General features: G+C 36.8%; 1 protein-coding gene across 1 annotated transcript in view; it reads left to right on the plus strand.

Moving 5' to 3' along the window:
- LOC306870671 (regulator of G-protein signaling 3-like) overlaps positions 1 to 21,971 on the plus strand; it is a 36,774-nt gene that overhangs the window by 13,039 nt on the left and 1,764 nt on the right. Inside the window, exons 11-24 of the mRNA XM_079418071.1 lie at positions 2,458 to 2,539; positions 3,490 to 3,595; positions 4,629 to 4,998; positions 5,079 to 5,127; positions 5,899 to 6,149; positions 6,491 to 6,574; positions 8,630 to 8,741; positions 11,960 to 12,003; positions 12,624 to 12,746; positions 17,109 to 17,900; positions 18,068 to 18,138; positions 20,036 to 20,140; positions 20,426 to 20,487; positions 20,686 to 20,852. Of these exons, the coding sequence (XP_079274197.1) occupies positions 2,458 to 2,539; positions 3,490 to 3,595; positions 4,629 to 4,998; positions 5,079 to 5,127; positions 5,899 to 6,149; positions 6,491 to 6,574; positions 8,630 to 8,741; positions 11,960 to 12,003; positions 12,624 to 12,746; positions 17,109 to 17,900; positions 18,068 to 18,138; positions 20,036 to 20,140; positions 20,426 to 20,487; positions 20,686 to 20,852 (2,418 nt within the window). The remainder of the gene's footprint in view (positions 1 to 2,457; positions 2,540 to 3,489; positions 3,596 to 4,628; positions 4,999 to 5,078; positions 5,128 to 5,898; positions 6,150 to 6,490; positions 6,575 to 8,629; positions 8,742 to 11,959; positions 12,004 to 12,623; positions 12,747 to 17,108; positions 17,901 to 18,067; positions 18,139 to 20,035; positions 20,141 to 20,425; positions 20,488 to 20,685; positions 20,853 to 21,971) is intronic.

Raw genomic sequence — 21,971 nt, forward strand, 5'->3', positions numbered from 1 at the left:
ATTTTTAAGCAAGGCACTTAAACCTAGGTTCCTCCAGATTTGCACCGTAAGTGGATTTGGATAAAAATATGTCAGCTGAAGTAGTAGTAAGAGTTCAGACCTTTCGTTTAGATTATAAAGGTTGATCCTTTAGAGTTTAGAATGATGAGGTAATACAGATTTGAGCTGTTGTGCCTAATGGAAATGCTCAAGCACTGGAGCATCTCCAGCTCCCTAGGGATGGATGACTTCATTAATGAAAGTTAGTCAATATATGGAAGAAATATTAGAAACAAAAGTGGGGTTGGGGTCAAGGAGGGATACCAGTGTGATAAGCAGCCGCTTCTATATCCTTGTGCTGTGATTGACAGGAGTTGATGAAAAGGGTGACCAGATTTTTAAGTTGAGGGGTGGAGGGTGTGATTTCGTTGGAGGTGCCTATCCAGGATTGTTTGTAATGATAGGAATAACAGTAGTTACAAAAGATTTAAGAGATATAGTTTATTTAACAAAGCAAGAGAAAATGTTTGATAGTTTGATTCGTGCATTACAGTACTGTTGGTGTGTTTTAGCCGCCGCCTTGGCCTGTTATATTCAGTTTTACATTTGAATGAACCAAACGCAAAGAACATAAAATGGTTGACATTTAATATAAAGGTTGACATTTAATATACATTTAAATTCATTTTAATCAATTCTAATATAATGTGATTTTTTTTTTTATAAATAATAACAAATGTATTTGTAAATGTACATGTATATTCATCAATTTGAACAAAAATGACCATCCAGTAGAATAATAAATACATTAAATCATCATAAAACCATAAAAATGAAAACAATAGAATATAATATACAATAGAATATTCTGAAGACTTAATGAAGATGAAAATCTAAGCAAATCAAGTTGCATGGACAAAGAAACAGCTTTCCTTATTGAGAACCACAGATGGTCCCAAACAAGGTAGCTAGGGCATTGAGGATACTTAGTCGGCCAAGAGCAGGACATATTTACATTTTTTGTGAATTGTTGGAAAACTGGGACAACACCTCATGAAATCAGGTCGTCTGATCCCCCTCTTATGTGTGAAACTCCATTTAATGATGAACAAGACCTTTCTGCTCATTTTAAACTGGATTATGGCATAATGAATGAATATTGTCATAACAAGAGCTAGTCCTCATTCAGTAATGCTATTACTTTGACTTCACTGATCACACAGGTGACAGTCCATGTTTGAACTTGAACTTGAACAACAACCAGGAGCAGTGGAAAAGGGAAATGTGGATAATTATTTCATCACAGCAATTAATGGAGCTTGTAACGAGGGCGACCACATCGACCCAGAAGAGAAAAGAGGAATGGCAGTGAAAGTCCTAAAGCTGTCATCACTTTTTCTCTTTTTATTCTCTCTCCCTCCCCAAACAAGGCTCTTTGTTGTTGTGCGGTCAATGTCATGTTAAATGTGAGACACCCCCCTCCCCTTCAACATTTCCTATTTAGTTTGGCTCCAGGTTCTGTTGACATTTTGAACTTCTACTGTCCAAATATTCTGTGTCTGCTGTTTGTCAGTGCCATGGCAGTTTTCTCCCCCCCGTCATTTCCTTTTCTTGCCAGGGAAAAAGAAAAGCCCCCTGATCACCCAGCAACCCTGACTAATTTCTCAGCTTGTAGTTTTTAATATCCCTGACTCTTTGGTGCTGTGGCATTTCAGTCTTCGTGCTGCTGGGGTACAGTGGCGCTTTAGGGGGGATGTTTGTTTCTGGCACACACACACACACAGACACACTCTCTGACCCGGTTACTGTGGGGTCTTACACTGTACTCTGACTGTGGATGGTCCATCTTCCTGAATGTTCCTGAGGTCACTTTCATTTCAGTCCATTAAAAAGATTTATTATTATTTTTTAAAGAATGCTATATATTAATGATTTTTATTGAATATAGTTAGACTTTTATTTGGAGTGAACCCCAATTTTTTATTTTAATTTTATTTAATAAAGATTTTTAAATGTTTTTGAAATAAGTCTATTCAATGCTCATCAAGGCTCCATTTATTTAACAGAGTAAAAGCAGTAAATTTGTTAAATATATTAAATATAATATTGTGTATTTTTATAATTGAATATAACTATATATATATTAAAATGTAATTTATTCCTGTTATAGCAAAGCTGAATTTTCTGCAGCAATTAGTCCAGTCTTCAGTGTCACATGATCCTTCAGAAATCATTCTATTATGATGATTTGTTGTTCAAGAAACATTTATTATTGTCAGTTTGGAAAAAAATGCACTACTTATTACATTTTTTCATGATTCTTTGATTAATATAAAGTTAAAAATATCAAACAAACCTTTTTAACAGATTATTGTCTTTATTTAATGCATCCTTGCTGAATAAAAGTATTGACATCTAAAAAAAAATACTAACCCCACACCTTTGAGTGATCGTGTAAATGTATGTGCTATTTTACAGGTGACCATTTTGAGAGGAAAAGATGGTTTTGGCTTCACCATCTGCTCTGACTCCCCTGTACGGGTCCAAGCTGTTGATCCAGGTAATTTTAAACACTCAAGAACTATCATTATTCATATTGTCCTCATAATTTGCCAAGTTATTGTAAAATTGTAGCCAGAGTAAAATTGTATTGCCAAGAAGCTGCTCCTTCATAGCACAAGATTGACAACTTTGACTCAGATGTTTCTCTTTAAAATATTTCTGAGAAGTAAAAAAAAAACATGTCTATTATAGTATTTACATGGCGCTCCAATGCACTCAAATACCATGGTATTGCCACATTCTCAAAAAGGTGCATATTAGTACCTTAAGGGTACGTAATAGCTATTAATATGCACCGTTTAGGGGTAGTTAAGGTAAAAAGTTGTCCATTTAAAGGGTGCTGTCCCAGTTACACTGTAATTTTTACACATTTCCAAAACATATAGGTACAGAAAAAAGATAACACTTTAGTATTGGGTCCAATTCTCACTATTAACAGTGGCTTATTAGCATGCCTATTATTAACATATTGGCTGTTTATTAGTACTAATAAAGCACATATTCTGCACGAACATATTCTACATCCCTAATCCTACCCAGTATCTAAACTTATCAACTACCTTGCTAACTATTAATAAGTTAATAATTAATATTAATAATTTATTGAGGCAAAAGCTTAGTTAATTGTTTGTTGATAGCGAGAATGGGACCTTAAAATAAAGTGTGATCAAAAAACACTTGTGTAAACACTTTTTACACAAGTAAAAATTTTACTGTCCTTCTTACATGTATTTATGCATTATTACATGCAGTAACCCTAATCCTAACGCTAACCCTATAGTAAGTACATGTTATTGATTAATATTACTCAGTACTTCAGTGTACACAATTACACTGCAAAATAAAGTGTAACCAAGACAGACAAATCAAAGAGGTGTCATTGTCTTTTTCTTTTCGATAACTTAACTTTGGTTTATGATCTTGAGTGTCTTTGTTTATTTTGTTTAGGTGGTCCAGCTCACCAGGCAGGTTTACAGCAGCTGGACACATTATTGCAGCTAAACGGCCAGCCAGTTGAACACTGGAAGTGTGTAGAACTGGCTCATGCCATCAGGTGTGTAGGGATGTTTTTGGCCAATATTTTGTACCCACTGGTTTCACAACAACTCCTTTTTTAAAGTCACCTCTCATTTTTTAAAGGGCACCTATTACAAGATGTAATATTGGTCTTGGGTGTCCCCAGAATTGGTCTGTGACGTTTCAGGCCAAAATACCCCACAGATAATTTATTATAACAGCTGGAAAATATGTCTCTTTGCATCTACAGCAATAAACAGCCGGTATAAGCAACATAATTGAGAGCGAGAGAACCGGTGTTCAGCCGTACATATGGGAAGTGAAATGCACTGAAAGTGGGACGAAACAGCGCGGAGCTCGCACCGTGCTGACCTGTCATTGGCGTGGATCAATGGACCGAGCTGCGCGACTGTGCTACCGAACGAATCTCGTGCTACGAACAGCTCAAACTAATCCCACAAGCATGGCTCTGATCAGTTAAAAATACTTAATGTATGCACACCAATACGGTTAAAACGCTAAGCACATGACATTCAAAAAGGAGTCTGGAGCGATACACATATTTGTAGATCTTGATGCGGATTACCTTGAAAAATGAAAGTAATCCACAGCGTCCTCAGCAGCTCAGATGTTGGGAGAAAATGAAGACTCTTATGTTCAGTCTTACATCCAAACACAGAGCACGGGGATTGATTGCGTGGAGAAAATGAAGGACAGCTTACAACAGCTGAGGTTAACACTGCAACTATGGCAATGCAGGGCTGTCAATCAGACCCCGTGGCCTGGCCCTCCGAAATGTGATGTCACACTGCGGTGAGAGTCAAAATGGCCTAGTGAGACTGACTTGGTTTAAAGGGAATTAAAAAATGAGGAGTGGGTGGATTTTTATTATTGTAGGGTGATTGTGTTCACACACTGCCAACACAAATTTATGTCCAAACACCATGTAAAAGTGTATTTTGCATAATAGGTGCCCTTTAATTATAAAAGTTTAATGAGCTAACATGGGAACAGTGGTTCTTTTGAAATACATTTATGGCTTCTTGTTAAAATCATCCTTCTTCCTGCAGGAATTGTCGTAATGAGATCGCAGTGGTGGTGTGGAGGACAGTGCCTATTATGAAGCCTTACTATGAGGGGCTTATCCACAGACCTTCCTACAAACCTTCCGGATTTGATTCTCTCTCTTCAACTGCAAAGACACAAAACAAAACCCCACCTTTACTCTCTCGACCCACCAATCACAAACAGGGTCGCCATAAAAAAGGAAGTGGCCCTGATAACACAGGAAATGGAGTAGGGGAGTCATTGTGGTCTTGGACTGGCAAAAGAGAAGAAAATGACTACAAAACACGAACACAGACCCTCAAAGGTACCCGTGTGACATCATCAAACGGTGACAACTACATCATCCTCTCTCCTGTCAGCCCTGGAAACCAGGTGGGAATATGAAAGCAATTGTATTCATGTTCAGTCTGACTGGGGTAACATGTTGCTTATCTGAATGTTTAATGTTGCAGATATTGCAGCAAGTGTATTCTGACTCCAATGGCACACTGGGAACTCTAGGTAAGACAGCCTATGAGAAGGTTTTATGTTTCTGTTCCACATGTTTAGGTAAAGATCTAATGTTGACTTGTTTGAAATGTAACATTTTAGCACATGCTCTTTAGGAAAGAAGCATAACATATGTTATTGTTATCCCCAATTGTTGTGATGAAATGACCGATGGCAGTCTCACAAGGCTCATAACCAGAGTGAATGATTAATGTGTCCATAGTTTGGTGTCAATAAGATGTTTTTTAAGAAATAAGAAATGCTTTCTTTTTCAAAGATTGATTGATTGATTTGTTTTATTTTTTAAAGAATGCATTAAATTGGTCAAACGTGACAGTGAATACATGTATAATGTCACAGAGAAATTCTGTTTTAAATTATGCTGTTCTTTTTAACTTCCTATTCATTAAAAAATCATGGTTTCCACAAAAATAACTGTTTTCAACATTTATAATAAAAGGAAATGTTTCTCAAAAAACAAATGAACATAATAAAACGATTTCTGAAAGATCATATGACACTGAAAACTGAAATGATTGCTTCTCTGAAAATTCAGCTTTGCCATAACGGAAATGTAACTTGTAATAATATATCACAGTATTAGCATTTTTACTGTATTTTTGAGGAAATAGTCTTCTTTAAAAAGTAAAAAAAGAACCAACCCTAAACGTTTGAGGTCTTTGCATGCTAATCCAGGGTACTTCAAATAATAACATGGTAAATGTACAAAAAATATCATAATAGTGTGGTATGTTTTTGATGCTATTTCATGTTGATTCATAGGAAGAATCTATCAGACTAGCAGAGGAGTGCAGCAGAGCCCAGACTACCTGCAGAATGGGGGGCTGCAAGCACAAGCCACCTTGTGCAGGTCTATAAACAGTAAGACCACCACCTTGCCTCCTTCATCCTACAGACAGAGCTTTGCCAACTACCAGAACTGCACCATCGTCCAGTCCCACCTGCCTCACTCCAACTATGGCACATACGTCAGTCTGGCCCCCAAGATTCTCATCTTCCCAGTTTTTGTTCAGGTATGTTCAGTATCTGTTTATCTTCCAGGTTTATTATGCTAGAGGTAAAAGATCAGTGGTTTGTGTTAAGTGTATTATACAAGTGTTATCAATAACAAATATATATGTATATTAATTATGCATTTTTTTTTAAACAAATATGTTGCTTAAAATAGTTGGAGTATAATATGCCACACCACAGCATACTACTGTCACTGCTTGGCATTTCATGCCAATTTAATGGCCAATATGCTGTTAATTAAAGTTAATCTAGAATGTGTTGTATACTGATACACCTTTCTGCAACATGATTGACATGATGCACACAGTGTAGCTGTAATGAGTCTTTAATTGCATTGCAGCCACTGGACCTGTGCAGCCCAGAGAGAGTCCTGATGTTGTCAGAGGAAATGATCCTTCATGACAGTAAACACATAGCTCTTAAGGTAACGCCACTATCTCACACTCTCCTCAGAGGAAAATGTGTTGCTCAGAGGTTGTTTTTGTTGTTGTTGTTTTTTAATTAGGGGAGTGTTCTTTTAACAAATGTATTTATAGCTAATGAGCCAATTGTTAGCATATAATAAGACTATACAACCATACAAATAATGTGGATGCAATATCCCAAATAATTTTTTGATGAGAAATTTTTAGGTTCATATGGTGATTCATGACCTTTGATTGCAGACTGGTAAATTCTGTGCACAATTTGTGAGATTGTTGAAAACTCTTGTGAGAAAGAAACTAATCTCTGTTTCTCAGTAGAAACATCTAAAGCAAGCACAAGTCTTCATTTGCTTTCCTTTTATTGTCATTGCTCTGTTGGAGAAACAGTTGAGATATTAGAGAACTGGCTAGTTTATCCAAAAATAAAAGCATAAAAATCACAATTCACTATCACTATCTACCATGGAACATAAAGAGAAGTTTAGCAGAATATTTATGCTGCTCTTTTCCATGTATTGAAAAAGCAATTCTGTCATCATTTACTCACCCTTCAAAACTGGTTGAGAAGATATTTTGAAGAATTTTGGTAACCAAACGGTTGACTTTCATAATTTGGAAAAACAAAAAAATACTATGGAAGTCAATGGCTACTGTCAATTATTTGATCACCAACATTCTTCAAAATATCATCTTTTGTGTTCAGCAGAAGAAAGAAATTCATACAGGTTTGTAACAACTTGAGGGTGAGTAAATGTTGACAATTTTCATATTTTGGCTGAACTATCCCTTTAAGCTATGTGATGGCTTTGTTATTTTTATTTTATATCTGATTAATCTGCCAACATTCATTGCAGATTGCATTGTCATGTCCAAAATATGCAATGTTTTTACATTGTTTAACTATTGATGACGTTTAGATCCTTTTAAGCAAGTCCTTGATCTGGTTCCAGGAATCTAGCTTAAGAGACATACTGTACATCTCGTCTTGGATAAAATATGCAGAAGCGATTCTTGTAATGTTTTGTTTGTGGGCTCTGAAGGTGACCTAGAGCTGGTGTCCCCTTTCAGGAGAATTGACTATTTTGCTTGCTCAGATTTGAGCTTGTTCTCATGATACCCCTCTAAAAGCCTGCTAGTCCGGTGACCCTGATGTTTTCTCGAGATGGACGAAACACTACCTTTTCTATTAGATCCATTTCACTGAACGATCGTTTGGGAACTACAGGAATATTTGTCTCGTTGACAGTAATGCCCGACACAAAATATGTGCTCCACATAGCGTGGAAGCAGATACCTTGATCCGAGATTTCTTTCTGCTGCAGCTTTAAAGGAAACCTGCAGTTTGTGAATAACATGACCTCGGCTTCCTCAGCATGAGCAATATTGTGCAAAGATAAATCTCTGAGTGCCACAATAGCCTCCAAAACCGACTTCGTATCTATAGCGATTCCCTTTGAGAGTCTGTCACATCCTTTGTGCTCTCTCGCAGGGCCCCCGTCTGCATGCCAGCTGACCTCAATTTTGCCGAGAGACCTGTTTGAGTAATGCAGTCAAGAGTTTCTAAAGATCAGAGTGTTTAAGAAGGATGAGCTGTACATCACTAAACACATTCCTCCAGTGTCCTAGAACGAGCGTGTGTGTGTTTGCCTGTGATTTAGATCAGCTGCTTTTATTAAGCTGGCCTAATTCCAAGCCTGGGCAGTGGGCGCCATGAAAGGCAGAGCAGCGCAACCAGCCTGCTGCTTTCTGTGTGGGAATCAGAGCTTTTCCCTTTCCTAATGACCTTAACTTGACTTTACCTGATTCATCGTAACTTTAATAGGTGTTACAAGTGTGTGATATTATTTAAACCATCGAGTAAAGGACAGTTCATTCTACGTTTGCTCTCCAGTCTAAATGAACGCTACAAACAGTTAAAGATCAAGGCTCACGTTTTCCATTATAAGAAATTATGTTTGTCTTCACTTGGTAGAAGCTGAGTGAAAGTGACATAAGAGGGTCAGAAGGAGATGTTTCAGTGTGGTTTTGATTGTTGTCTGTATCGCCCTCTATAGGCTACAGTGTTCATCTACACAGATCTGATGCTGTTGACCAGGGAAGATGAACCGGGCCGCTGTAATGTACTACAGAGTCCACTCTACCTCAATGAGATACAGCTGCAGGATGGTACTTACTACTATTTTCCACTAACTCTGTGTAGAAGACTTTGTATTATGTTTTTTTGTCCAGCTATGATAGCTGTTTTTGGAGTACTGCATATTGTTTTATTTTTTTTGCTGTGTATATTTGAAAATCGTGTATACATATTATGTGCTCAAAATTTAATATTTTTTTCTGCTCAGAAATTTTACCTTCTGAGCATAATTTTTCACCATTATAAAACGCTTTTTTTTGTGCATCATTATGTATATATCATGTTTTATATGTCATATATCATGCAAAAATCATGTTTTTATTGTGTTTCATTGTGTTATTTTTTAAACGAATCAAAATTACCCAACTGCAGTTTGATAGAGATCAATTACTCAATGAAAAAAACATGATTTTTGAAAATTGATAATTAGTTATCTGATAGTTATGTTTTTGCAAGTAAACTCTTCATAAATATATATATATATATATATATATATTAGTGCTGTCCAAAGATTAATCGCATCCAAAATAAAAGTTTTTGTTTGCATATGTTTGTGTACTGTGTATATTTATTATGTATATATACATACACACACATACAGTATATATTTTGAAAATATTTCCATGTATTTCCATGTGTGTGTGTGTGTATATATATATATATATATATATATATATATATATATATATATATATATATATATATATTTAATATACAAATATAACATATTTTTCTTAATATATAGATGTATGTGTGTGTATTTATATAATAAATATACACAGTACACAAACACATTATGTAAACAAAAACTTTTATTTTAGATAAGTTCATCGCGATTTAATCGTTTGACAGCACTAATATATATATGTACATATGTCTTTAAAAGAATAATTTTCTTTAAAAATAATTGTCTTTAAAAAATACACATTATTTATTATGCTCTTAATAATATCATTACTATAATGTTGCTATATAAAAGCTATACAAGATTTTCAAAAATCATGCACATATACTTTCACTTGAAAACATATGGCATAATGTGCAAATCACGACTGGTTTTTTCGATGGTTTTATCACAAAAAAATTGGCATCTATGGGATATTTAAATGAGCAGTATTCAAAAAAACAATGTTTAATACATTCCAGATAAGTTTGCAAGGAACAAAAAGCACATGTGCATGATCAACAAACATAGTGACAATGCAGCTTTGGCCTGACAGAACGAGTTTTATTTCTGTCAGCTATTGCAAAACTCTTACACTGGCCCTGGGCCATCCAGCTATTCTTATTGTTGAGCCCTGCAATGTGTTGCTGCGTTTTAGAGTGAGAGCAAATGCAGTGCTAGTGCCTGGTTTACATCTGCTTAAGATAAACATCCTGAAGTGAACTAAATTTCTTCACATGTAATGAGCTCAAATGTTAGACTATAAGGAAGTCTGTCTATCTAGCTAGCTATCTGTCAGTCAGTCAGTCAGTCTATCACTCTATCTATCAGCTTTTCAGTCTGTCTTAATGATTCAGTCTATCTGTATATCATCTCTCTGGGTTGATTGTTTAGAGTAGAGGGGATGTTAAGGAGGTCCACCCTGTGTTATTTGTGACTGTGTGCTAGTAGCGATAGTCGGGAAGGAGGCGTCAGGACTGTGGGAATGAGTATGTGTGTGTCATGAGAGCGTAGCTCTCCTCACTCTCTGTGTCTGCTGGGAACAATGGCCGTGTCTCCGGTATGGCCCATTATAAGCAGGGCGGGCGGGACAGTGTATTCTTTACCTTCCTGAGAACAGAAATACTGCAGCATGTGGCACAGAGGGCAATTCTATCTTCATCTTTCTGAAATAGCCATCACTGTGCTGACCTTTGTCCTTTCAGATATGAAGTTAGTTGTATAGGCGAGGCACTTGACTTTGCAGTTAAAGTCCGTTATTGGGAAAAACGGGCCTAAACGTGCAGAGAGGGGCCAAATATCACAATATTGGCTTCCCTTGACCAGAACAGGACCAAAAGGAATAGGATTTTAGTTAACCCTACTCCTCCCAGAAAATATATCATTTTTGGTAACAATTTACTAAAAGCCTTTATGTATAATGCATTTTAAAAGTAGTTTTAATGCATTAATTATGGCTTGTAATGCACCTTATAATGCATTGTACAATCTCATGAATACTTGTAACCACACAGTTAATACATTATAACACTTATCAATTCATTGTTACACTATGCAATTTAAATTTGGTTCTAATTATCTATGACAATATATAATGTATTACAACGCACATCATGAATAATTATAATGCATTATACCCTTTAATAAGCCTATTATAATAATGCATTATACAAAGGCTTTAAGTGACCTAATTTTTTAATAAATATAAGATTACATTTAGTATTATTTATATACTATTATAGTATTTATTAAATTTTTAGCAATTTTATGTGCTTTTTACATGTTTGTTTTTGTCACGGTGCACACACGAGCAGGATACAGGAACGCAGATGAGGAGTAAACTCAAAATTATAGTCTTTAATGACTCCAAACAAGGCAGGGCAAAACAAGGCAAGGCTGACACAGACAGGAACACCGGGGAGTAACGAGTAGACCAGACCACACAAAATTGAACAGGCAGGAACTTAAATACACAGGCTAATTACACAAACACAGCTGGACAAGAATGAACTAATAATCACTCTAAACAAGGACAGGAAACAAACCAAATATGGACACAAGAGGCGGGAACACATGACAGAGGACTGACAGATTTAGCTTTAACTTATTTTCATTTCAGTTTTAGTTAGAACTTTAGGCCCGGTTTCACAGACGGGGCTTAAACAAAGCCAGGATTTGGCCATAGAACAATTAGGGCATTTAAGTAATTTTTATAAACGTACTTAGAAAAAAATCTGAGGCAAAACAAAGGCACTGTTATATTTTAGGATCAGTCAGAGCAAGTTTATTCTAATATTTATATTTTATATTTTATTTCAGCTATATTTCAATTAATGAAAACAATGTTAATGTAAATATTAAGTTTTTATAAATATAAAAATCTGAACATATCCTTGTAATGTCTTGTAGTCCTTGTTTTTAGTCAATTTGAATAGTACTCTGTTGAATAGCACTCTGCGGTCCACATATGGGTGACATATATCTGAGTACATGTGGGTGTTCACATACCCCAGAGTTAGGGCAGAAAAAAAAAAACCTGAGAGCCTCGAGATGAAGAAATTCACACTTCTGTCTTCTTCTCTCCAGTTCCTGCAGACAAACTGCGGCTGTACATCTCCTACTGGATAGAGGTGAGATCCTGCATCTAACCACCGACCCACTCGTTCAGCACAGATCTCTGCTCACAGCACATCATGCTTAACACTGTGCTCTGCACTACAAATCACACGTGATGTAATGTATTTCCCGTCGAAGCGTTGACCCGACAGGATGGCCCTGTGGCAAACATTTACAGGATGTAAATGTTGTGCGGCTGTTATATGGAGGGCTTCTTGCGTCTGGGGTTTACGTCACATATTAGAGCCTTTAAAGCTGCTCTTTCTCTCCAGAGTAAACGTGCCTGAAAAACATAGTCTGCTCACTCGAGCAAACACATTCATCGACCCAGCCATCTGCCCATCTCCCTGACAACACCTCACACACACATACACTGACATGAATGTGTGCGTGTGTATGATTGCATCTCTCATATGCCGTTCTCCTGCACAACAGCGCATGAAACAGAGGTTTCTTTAGAGAGATGGTCTATAGGTGGAATATCCTTGCATTATAAAAATGTTTGAGTCCTTCTTGTGCCTCAGATTAATAAGACTGTGATGTGTAATTCTGTCCTTTCTCTCACATACATAGACATTATTTCATAAGCACTCCATCAATGTGGCTTACACACTGTCTTTGTGTGTCTCTGCAGAGGACTGAATGTCTGTTCAGCCTGGAAGCCTTTTCATCCGAGCAGAAGAGGAGGGTCGTTCAGTGTCTGAGAGACAATATTGACAAGCAGCTCTCCCTGAGGGACAGAATAGGCCCTGACCAGGTACTAAATCAAACACAAGCGCACTCGCTCGCAAAAACACCCATGTGGGTCTCACTTTTAACCACAGCATGTCTGCATATCTTAAGCAGTTATGGAGTATTATCGCTCAGGAGAGGCAGGGCTTTATATACAGGACTCGCATCTGCTAAATGACCTTGAATTTCAGGAGCTTTATCTGTATTTAATTTCTCTCTCTCTTGCTTTTTCTATAAAATCAGCATGAAATATGCTTCTGTAATGTGACGTATCCTGAGTGAAATGGGATATTCAATGAAAAAAAAAAAAAGTAGGACAGGACTTCATTTTAGTCATTAGTGACTGATTTGTTCGAGAAAGGTCTATGGTTGCAGGGCAGAAGTTGAAAATAACATGACATTTTGATGACATCACCTGAAAAGGAAAATCATTTCAGAGGTGGAGTAAATTATTGCAGTTTTATCAAAGATTGTGCAAACAAAGATTTCCCTTTAAAATAGTATGCGCAAGACCAGAAATATGTATTAAAGCCCCATAATATATGATATACAGGATGTAAATGTTGTGTGTATATACAGTGTGTGTATATATATATATATATATATATATATATGAAGAATACAGTCAAACCTAAAATTATTGGACACTATAGGTCATTTATGTAAGTGAGGATAACAAAATAAAGTGAACTGTGACATATTATACCAAACATTTGTCATACACTGGACTACCAGTAAAATTGAAAAAAAAAATGGGGCCAAAAATTATTCAGACACCTGACCATGTTTTGTTTAAGTGTTTTTTCTTTAATTGCTAATGGAAACTTTTTACACCACAGACTGAACAGAATTAAGCATTGCTTGGTAATTGGTTGACCTAAATATGTAATATCTAATTGGCTACGTACACACTTTAAGTTTCAGGAGTGACAACCGTATTTAAATGCAGGAGTGAGTCCCGTAAATTATTGCTCCATATGTGTACAGCACTTACTCCCGCATTTGTAACTATAGCAACATTTTGTCTTCTTGCAGGAGAGAATAAAAATGTATCCATTTGTTATGTGCCATTTTTTGAGTAAAGACTATTTTGTCAGTCGATTTTATCTAAACTACCGCTGATAGACGTGCTGCGTTGTGTTTATGGTCGGGAGGCTGCTTTAGAGAGCGCTGTCTTGCAGTGTTGCCATGTCCTCATATTTACCAGTGCTTTTAGGCATGTTGTTTGGTCTTATCTCATAAAGATAGGCACTTTATGAAGTTAATAAAATGGTCTGTTGCGGATATGAGATTTTTGTTTTGGTGTTATAAAACAAAGCATTTGGGTGTTTTAGTGCTTGAACTTGTTTGTTGTTTTTTTTTTTCTATAAAGATCTGGCAACACTGACACTTTACCGCAGGGCTCATGTACGCTGTGTGCTAAGTTATGACTTCTTTCACTGTTATTTTCTTGCATCTCACATACAGACGAAGACACTTATGCACGTTTAAATACGTCATTAACAACTAATTGTTCAGTTCGGTTCTGTACACACTGTGTAGTATTTCTGTAAATGCGGTTGTCACTACCGTATTTAGTGAATTATCTGTGTACAGAACGCGATTAAGGAGTAAAAGGTGAACTGGCAACCGAATTTAACTGCAGTGTGTACATGGACAATGTGTACTTAAATTTAACACCTGAATAATTTTTGATTGATTGTAGTTCATTACATACCTTTCTATCAAAGTTATCTGATATTAAAAGTGAAAGTGAAGTGAACACACCCCCGGAGCAGTGGGCAGCCATGCTGCGGCGCCCAGGGAGCAGTTGGGGGTTCGGTGCCTTGCCCGCAACCTTTAGATTATGAGTCTGACTCTCTAACCATTAGGCCACAACTTCCCTTATCAAGATGAATTTGTTCTGACACAGTTTAACTGAGTTCTTTACGTATTTTATTACCATTTTTTTAAACTATAGCGAATAAACTGTGATAATGTGAGAAATGTTGAAGGTGTCTGAATACATTTTGATTTTATATATATATATATATATATATATATATATATATATACACACATTGTAGATACTGTAGACAGTACTGTAGAGTTTAATAAGTCAGAGTCATGAACCATGATGCTAGAGAGAATCTGATTGAATAAAAATCTGTGTAGAGCAACATCAACATTAATATTTTTTGGGTGTTTTCCCTGTAAATTTTAAATGAGTAAAAAGTAATTTTCATCAACATTTGGGAGTACAGGATCATATAAATGGTTTTAAGCTAAAACACCAGGACCAAATACCACAAAATTCTTGAGAAAATTTTGAGTTCATGGAGTCTTTAAGAACATAAATATGGCCAATTATGATTTCGTGATCTACTTCAGCAGACTATGTTATGTGACAGACGCTCACTCCACTCCATACAGTGCACGTACGAGTTAAGCATAATGTTTATTCCTCTGTTCCTTATTCATGCTCTCTCTCACTTTCTCCACTCGGTGGGCGAGTGACATCAGGAGAGCAGCGACATCATCATCAGACTAGCACAAACAGACACGCGCATGTAACGGCGCGAAAGAGAGGGAGAGAGAAAGAGAGTGTAGAGAGAGAAAACAGGGCTGTTGTAATGCATGCTAGTATGATGGAGGACTACATTACTTGCTTGTAGGGACAAAACATTACGAAGGTGAGGTCTTTTACATGTTGCTCTCTGCCTGTTCTGTGTGTGCCTTGTGCTTTTGCAGTGTGACTGGGTTTTGCAGTGTGAAATAGGGGTTTTTCATCTATAGCACTTTCAGTGTGATCTGATTGGCATAAAGGTGTGTGTGTGTGTGTGAATGTTGGATGTATGAATTTTTTAAAAATATTTAAGCTTGAAAATGCATTGTATCTTAACAAGATATAAAATGTGACTATAGTGTGAAGTTGTTCAAGTAAAATCTTGTATGTTTTTATCTAATGATCTAGGTTATAGCACAAAGTGTGTACCATACACTTGAGTGAGCATCATATAGGACTTCTGGCATTCTATCTACACACATCAGTAATTTTTATTTGCCTCCTTGTCTCAGATCTTCTGGATGTGTAGGGCGCATGAATACATTAACCTTTTCCTCTAAGATAGGGAGACATAAAATAAAATGTTCATGTTTTTTTTCTCTTTCATTTTCTCTTTCTGCCATTCCATTTCCTCTCTACCTGTCCCCCTGGTATTAGAAAACAGTACTGAGTATAATGGAGTATTGCAGAGTCGATGTATTATTATTATTTTTTTCATTTATTCATTCATTTCTAATGTAGTTTATTTATTTAGGTAGTTGGTTTCATATTTTTCTACTTTTCTTAAGCTTTTAGCTATTACATTCTGTTGATATGATATATGTGTAAAAATAATAACAGTATTTTCAAAACATACTTATTTTCTTGTTTTAATCTATTTTGTCTAAAATCATAAAAACCCAATAGCAAGATTTTTTTTACGCCATTCCAATTTTCCAGTTTGCTGGGAATCAGTTTTACCCCAGTATATAAATAAATTAAATAAACAAATAACAAAATTGATTGCAATTAATGTTTGAAGTCTCTGAAACCCCAACCCCCCAGAAGACCTCAGATGATGCTAATCCTGGAACAACATATAAAACTACCAAATTTTGCTTAATTGCAACATATAATCATTGCAGTTAATAGTGTTCACCGTCTGTTTGATTACGTGTAATTTGTAACTAACTGCATGATTCTTACTGTACATTTCTGCCATAGTCACCACTAATAACCTACCCCTAAATATAATGTAGAAATGTACAATTTTCTGTAAAGCTGCTTTGAAACTATTTGTATCGTGAAAAGCGCTATACAAATAAACTTGAATTGAATGGAATTGAATTAATGTACTGTATTTTTATATCAAACATGAGGGCAAGTGTGGCTTTTTAAATGATGAGCAATGATTCATTTACAGTGTTTGTGAATTAATTTATTTACTAAATGACTTGGCATAGGCTATAACTCAGTTTGAATGATGCATAATTCTGTCTGTGTGTGTGTGTGTGTGTGTGTGTGTGTGTGTGTGTCTGTGTGTGTGTGTGTGTATATATATATATATATATACTGTATGTATAATAAAATATATTTAAAATACATTTTTTACAAAACACATTATTTTTTTAAAATATACATTATTTTTTGTGTGTGTGTGTTTTTCGTGTGGATACACAAATACATTGGATGGATACACAAGTGTCAAGAGCTGAGAGCTTCTTTTTATGCTATTGTTTGTGCAAAATGGCATTCATGTTTTTCATCAACAGCTTTTCCTCCGTCTTTATAGCCATACAGAAGTTGGCAATTGTTAAATCCAGGGCCATTTGTAAAATGTTGATTTCAATTGTGTATTGACAGATGCTGGAACCAAAAGCAGCTGAACAGGCTGCTGATCTGGGTCTGCTCGGCTTCAGCCCTCACAGTGTATCTGAGCCCTGTTCCCCATCATGCCCCTCTGCATCGCCCATCATGAGAAGAACCGACTGCAGCGCTCCAGCTCAGCGGCTCTCCTACCCAGACCTGCACTGCAGCACTGGAGATGCCAACCAAACCGCTCCGACCTCTCGAGACGCATGCAAACCTCCATACCTGGAGACCTCCGAGATCTGGAAGGACAGAAAGAAGGAGATGAAACGAGGTGGCCAAGAGTCAGAACTTGAGAAAAGGGAGCAGGGGGAGGGCGAGAGCGCTTCCGAGACTATCAGCGTTGGCGCCAGACCCACATCTTCATCGTCATCTTCCTCACCTCTAGTCATTCCTAGGCTGTGCCTGGATCGCTCCTTCAATGCAGATGCTTTGACCTCACCGTCCACTGACGATGATGAGGAGGAGGAGGAGGAAGATGACGAGGACAGCGATGAAGGCTTTCTGAAGCGGAGGAGTATGGTGGAGTCATCTCCTAGCAGTGGGCAGCAGAGCGGGGGCTTGTGTGTGCAGCGGTCCCTCCACAGACGGACGCACAGTGAGGGCAGTTTGCTTCAGGAGCCTCGGTCTCCTCGCTTCATCTCCGATCAGGCCATCGACTGCATAGAGGCCAAGCGGGAACCTTCGGAGCGCTGGGCGGTTCCCTCGCCACAGACCCTGAGGAAAGAGCTCACCAAGAATGGAGGATCCGTCCACCAGATCTGTCTTCTCTTCACTGGAAGGAGGGTGCGTACAAAATTCATCTATATTAAATTACAAATACCACAATTTATTTGATGTCACTAGAATTAAATATGGTAAAACATGTCTGTTGTCAAAACCTCAATGATGATTCACATTCGAAAATAATTGAATTAGTAGCTGAAAATACGTCTTTTGTAAATCTTCCACAGGTTTGTGGCAAGACAAACTGTAAATGTGACACAGGAAAAACAGGTATCAAAAAGAAGAAAACCAAGAATCTGTGAGTCAAACCATTTTTTTCTACTTCATTTGCAATTTAAAGGAGTGAATCTCATTTCTGTCAATGACAGGTTGGGGACACATTTCACCCCAAAACCAATAATCTTTTTATTATTATTTTGCAATTAAGAAAAAAAAGCCTATTTGGGGCACCATTACATTTTTGCATTGTAAAATTGTTTTCATGACAGTGAAGCTGAAAATCTCATTGTCATTACTACATATCAAAAATGTTTTATCAGGGGATTCATGTGGTAGCATCAGATTTTACTGGCTCAAAGCAACAAAACAAATCAAAGGAATTATTCAGTATTGCAATCACTAATGTCTTGACACCATAAGGTTATATCAACAAAAGTCATGTTGCATTATAGTAATGAGAATTATCATAAAAATGCCTCATTATCATGAAAATAATGTAACAATAAAAAACTTAATAGCCCTACAAATAGGCTAATTTTTCTTCAAACAAAATATAATGTCTTGCTTGTTTGTTTTTTCTTTTGATTTTAGGTTAATCTGGGCTATTTATTATTTGCTCTATCATGTTTTTCATTTACATTGAAATACAGTATTCATTTTTTTTTTTTTTATTAAAATCGGAATGTTCCTACAAATGGCTTAAAGGAATAGTTCCCCCAAAATATACTCAGTCTCAGGCCATCCAAGATGTAGATGAGTTTGCTCATTGGAACAGATCTGCAAACATTTAGCATTATATCACTTGCTTTCCAATAGATCCCCTGCAGTGAACGGGTGCTGTCAGAATGAGAGTCCAAACAGCTGATAAAAACATCACAATAATCCACAAGTATTCCACATGTGTCCAGTCCATCAATTACCATCTTGTAAACTAAGCTGCATGTTTGTAGTAAATTTTCAATCAGTTGCTTCCAGCTAAAATATGAGTCTTCTATCAATAATATTGCTTTCTCCTTAAAGGGTTAGTTTATCCAAAAATGAAAATTCTCACCTTCATGTTGTTTCAAATCGTAAGACCTTCGTTCATCTTCGGAATGGAAATTAAGATATTTTTGATGAAATCCGAGAGCTTTCTGACCCTCCATAGACAGCAACAAGAATACTGTTTGTGCACAAAGAAAACAAAAAAATTTAATAACGAAGTCAGCAGCACAAAACGCATGCATCGTGGTACTTCCGTGAATACGTGTCGAAGACTGACACTGAAGAAAAGTAACTTTTGAAGAAAGTCGTTATTTTTGTTTTTGTGCACTAGAAGTATTCTCGTAGCTTCATATAATTGCAGTTGAACCACTGATGTCAAATGGACTATTTTGATGATATCCTTATTACCTTTCTGGGCCTTAAATGTGTCAGTTGCGTTGCTGACTATGCAGGGCCAGAAAGCTCTCGGATTTCATCAAAAAATCTTAATTTGTGCTCCGAAGATGAATGAAGGTCTTACAGGTTTGGAACGACATGAGGACAAGTAATTAATGACAGAAATTTTATTTTGGGGTGAACTAACCCTTTAAAGATGGATTTGTTTCCATTGGTGAGCAAGTGACTTAATGCTAAATTTCTCCATATCTGTTCTGATAAACAAACAAATTCATCTGCATCTTAGATGGCCTGAAGGCGAGTAAATGTCAGAAAATTTCCTTTTTGTGAAATCTATTCCTTTAATTGTCTTCATTCTACATATACTTTCTTGTTATAAGAAATGTAGCCATGTAACCATGAGATATTTAGGTGTTCTGGTTTAAGAGATGTGGATGTAATGCTTTCCATTCTCAGGTTCACTGGAGGAAAGCATTATTTATGCCTTTATTATCTATGTTCCTCCTATAACCGGAATACATTTCCTGCCAGAAGCACTTGCATGAACAGTTAGCTAGTAAATCACCTGATGTGACACCTTTTATCTTGTCACACAGGGCCAAAGACATGAAAAACCGTCTGACTTTTCTGCGGAAGAAGACCAACGACAGACATGGAAGCAATCCAGCCGGCAAGCTTGAGAAAGTCCTTAAGTCAGAGAAGTGAGTCCACGTGATTGTTCCTCGTTCACCCGAGCTCACTCCCGGCGCACAGCACTGTCAGTCATATGCGTATCATCGTTTTTAAGTATCGAGAGAGTCATTGAGGAGCACTGAATGGGTGTATAGGCTGAGCTTTGATGCATGAGTGTTGAGTGTGCAATCAAAACAACAGTGACGTTTTTGAGTTATTGAGTAGATGGCCTATTTTGTGTGCTATAATTATCTGTGAATGGGTCATTAGTGTGAGTCATGGCTTTGTTGACCGCTCTGTCTGCTCATCCACAGACCGACTCCAGAGGAAGCTCTCAAATGGGCAGAGTCGCTTGATGCGCTGCTTTCTCACAAATGTAAGATATGTCTCATTCGTTATGACATCTGTGTTGATCTCTGCACCGCAGCAGCTGTTACTGCGGTTTTAAACCATGTTGTTTATCCATATTAACCTCTGCTCCTGGATCCAAATACAGATTTACCCCAGATTCTCCTTAGCACTTATTCTGCATTTTCTAATAAGCGTTAGAGTAATTTTCTCTTCACTTCTTCAGATGGCCTGGTGGTTTTCCGCTCTTTCCTGCAAACTGAGTTCAGTGAGGAGAATCTGGACTTCTGGCTGGCCTGTGAGGACTTCAAGAGAATCAAATCACTGTCCAAAATGACATCCAGAGCAAAGAAGATATTCACTGAGTACATCTCCATACAGTCTTGTAAAGAGGTAAGATGATAAAAAAAAAAGTGTTTTTCAGGTTTCCATATTAAGAAGCTTAAGTTTCTTGGTCACTAAAATAATTTGCAGTCATTTTGCAGACTGTGTGGCATTCGGTAAAGATGATCAGTAAAGATAAAGCATCTTTAATTCAGTAAAGATAAAGATTATTCTTCATTCTAAATTTTGTACAATTGTGCAGAATTTTACAAATTATACATAAATGAATCTCTGGCAGTGATTCTTTTTTTTTTTCAACAGATTCAAGACAAAAAATGACATAAGGGTGAAAATATAAAGATTTCAGTCCAGTTCACCTAAATCTAATAATGCATGTGTCAAATTCTTATAAATGTATTTTTATTTATATTATGACAAAATGTTTATGCAAAAATCTTAATCAGAGATTGAGACTTACTGAGCTTGATATGCAGTTATGAGGGTTTCTCATTTATTTTTTTTTCCATTTTCTTGACACAAAAAAGGATCATTTTGGTAATAGAACAGTGAGTTTGATTTGAAAGGAAACTGTTTGCATATTAATATAGGGGGAAGTCGTGGCCTAATGGTTAGAGAGTCGTACTCGTAATCCAAAGGTTGCGGGTTCGAGTCTCGGGCCGGCAGGAATTGTAGGTGGGGGGAGTAAATGTCCAGCGCTCTCTCCACCCTCAATACCACGACTGAGGTGCCCTTGGGCAAGGCACCGAACCCCCAACTGCTCCCCGGGCGCCGCAGCATAAATGGCTGCCCACTGCTCCGGGTGTGTGTTCACGGTGTGTGTGTGTGTGTGTGTTCACTGCTGTGTGTGTGCACGTTGGATGGGTTAAATGCAGAGCACGAATTCCGAGTATGGGTCACCATACCTGGCAGTATGTCACTAAAAAAAAATAACAATCTTATACAGTCTTACTAAGTACTTGAAAGAAACAATAATATAAGATTATGTGAAAATACTTAAGGGTTTTTGTACACGAATTTCAGCCTTTGAAAGAGACTTTTTCTTCATGATCTCAGGTCACCGTGAAATTTTGAATCTACTCTTCAAAAAAGAACTTAGACTAATTTTAATTCAGAAATGACATATTCCAGTCACAGAACTGCATTTGTAATGTTTTTAAGCAAATGGTG

The sequence above is a fragment of the Barbus barbus genome (genome assembly GCF_936440315.1).
Source record: "Barbus barbus genome assembly, chromosome: 6".
Classification (NCBI taxonomy): domain Eukaryota; kingdom Metazoa; phylum Chordata; class Actinopteri; order Cypriniformes; family Cyprinidae; genus Barbus; species Barbus barbus.